General features: G+C 56.1%; 1 protein-coding gene across 1 annotated transcript in view; it reads right to left on the reverse strand.

The window, feature by feature from the left end:
• The window catches only part of LOC104395726 (LIM homeobox transcription factor 1-alpha-like), a gene marked incomplete at its 5' end in the record, with an annotated part of 4,430 nt that overhangs the window by 578 nt on the left and 2,086 nt on the right, over positions 1-1,766 (reverse strand). The window contains 2 exons of the mRNA XM_010005455.1: positions 415-573; positions 1,383-1,479. Of these exons, the coding sequence (XP_010003757.1) occupies positions 415-573; positions 1,383-1,479 (256 nt within the window). The remainder of the gene's footprint in view (positions 1-414; positions 574-1,382; positions 1,480-1,766) is intronic.

Consider the following 1,766-nt stretch of genomic DNA (forward strand, 5'->3'; position numbering starts at 1 on the left):
ACCCCCCTGGCTCCAACCTCCTTCCAGGCAGTTGCAGAGCCAGAAGGTCTCCCCTCAGCCTCCTCTTCTCCAGGCTGGACACCCCCAGCTCCCTCAGCTGCTCCTCACAAGTTCTCCAGCCCCTTCTCCTTGTCCTCCAGCCCCTTCTCCATGTTCTCCAGCCTCTTCCCCTTGTTCTCCAGCCCTTTCTCCTTCTCCAGCCCCTTCTCCATGTTCTCCAGCCTTTTCCCCTTGTTCTCCAGCCCTTTCTCCTTCTCCAGCCCCTTCTTCTTCAGCCCCTTCCCCAGCTTTATTGCCCTTCTCCTGATGCTCTCCAGCCCCTCAATATCCTTCTTGTCCAAGTCCTCTGGAGGACTCCCTGCTGCTGGAGTTGGCTTTTCATGACTTGGACAAATCTCCACAGGCTTCTCCTACCGTAGGGGTGCAGATGGTCTCCAGGCAGCTGGGGTGGGGTCAGCCCTTGTCTGTAGAGGTCTGTGCTGTAGCTGCTCTGCTCCAGGGGCAGCAGCTGCTGCTGGGGGATCCTGGGGTAAGGGACCATGAGTCCATCCAGGCCGTGGACACTTGAGCCATCTAAAGACACAGTGGGTGGGATGGGTGAGAGCAGAGTGGTCATAGAATCATGGAATCATGGAATGATTTGGGTTGGAAGGACCTTAAAGACATTCTAGATCCAACCCTCACCATGGGCAGGGCCACCTCCCAGCAGCCCAGGTTGCTCCAAGCCCCATCCAACCTGCCCTTGGACACTTCCATCACCCACAACTTCTCCAGGAAACCTCTTCCAGGCTCTCCTCACCCTCCCAGCCAAGAATTTCCTCCTCCTGTCCAACCTTCAGCTCCCTCTGTCAGTTTCAAGCCATCCCCCCTGGTCCCATCACTCCTGCCCTTGGCCCAAGTCCCTCCCCAGCTTTCCTGGAGCCCCTTCAGGCCCTGGAAGGTGCTCCAGGGTCTCCCTGGAGCCTTCTCCTCTCCAGGCTCAACACCCCAACTCTCCCAGTCTGTCTCCAGAGCTGCTCCAGTCCTCACATCATCTCCATGGCCTCCTCTGGTCTCCCTCCAACAGCTCCATGTCCTTCTTGGCCTGGAGGCTCCAGAACTGGACCCAGTTCTCTAGGTGGGGTCTCACCAGGGCAGAGCAGAAGGGGACAGTCCTCTCCCTTACCCTGCCAGCCACGCTGCTGGTGATGCAGCCCAGGCCACGGTTGACTTTGATGGCTCATGTTGACCTTCTCACCACCCAACAACCCATTTTTACTCATCCTTTCTTGTACCCCCTCTCTCCCAAATCCATCCCAGCCCCTCCATTCCATCTCACCTTGGATGGCCCCTCAGCATCTCCTCACCTTCACTGTCCTCATTGCTCTGCCTGCTGCTCCGACCGGTTCCTCTCCCGCTCCCCAGACGAGGGTTGCCCAGTTGGTCCTGCTCCTGCTGCTGCTGCTGCTGCTGCTGTTGCTGCTGGCTGAGGATCTGGAGCTGGGAGATGGACAACCTGGATTTGGGATTCTGACTGGGAGAGGGAGGAGGAGGTTGTGTTGGACACAACCCCACTGAGATCTACCATGATCAACCCTCCTCAGACTCCTCTGGGTGACTCCCCCACGTTCTCAAGATCTTCTGGGAGATCTTCTTGGCAGTTTAAAAACCAAAAACTCTTCATTTGACTAAAAAAAAGAGGTTTTCAAAGCTTCACATTCCCTGTTTTTACCCCTTAAATCCTCCAAAATTGGAAAAGTTTCATCTTCTAGAAGAAAAAAGTGGGA

Source organism: Chaetura pelagica, unplaced genomic scaffold (assembly GCF_000747805.2).
Source record: "Chaetura pelagica isolate M959 unplaced genomic scaffold, ChaPel_1.0 scaffold389, whole genome shotgun sequence".
Classification (NCBI taxonomy): Eukaryota; Metazoa; Chordata; class Aves; order Apodiformes; family Apodidae; genus Chaetura; species Chaetura pelagica.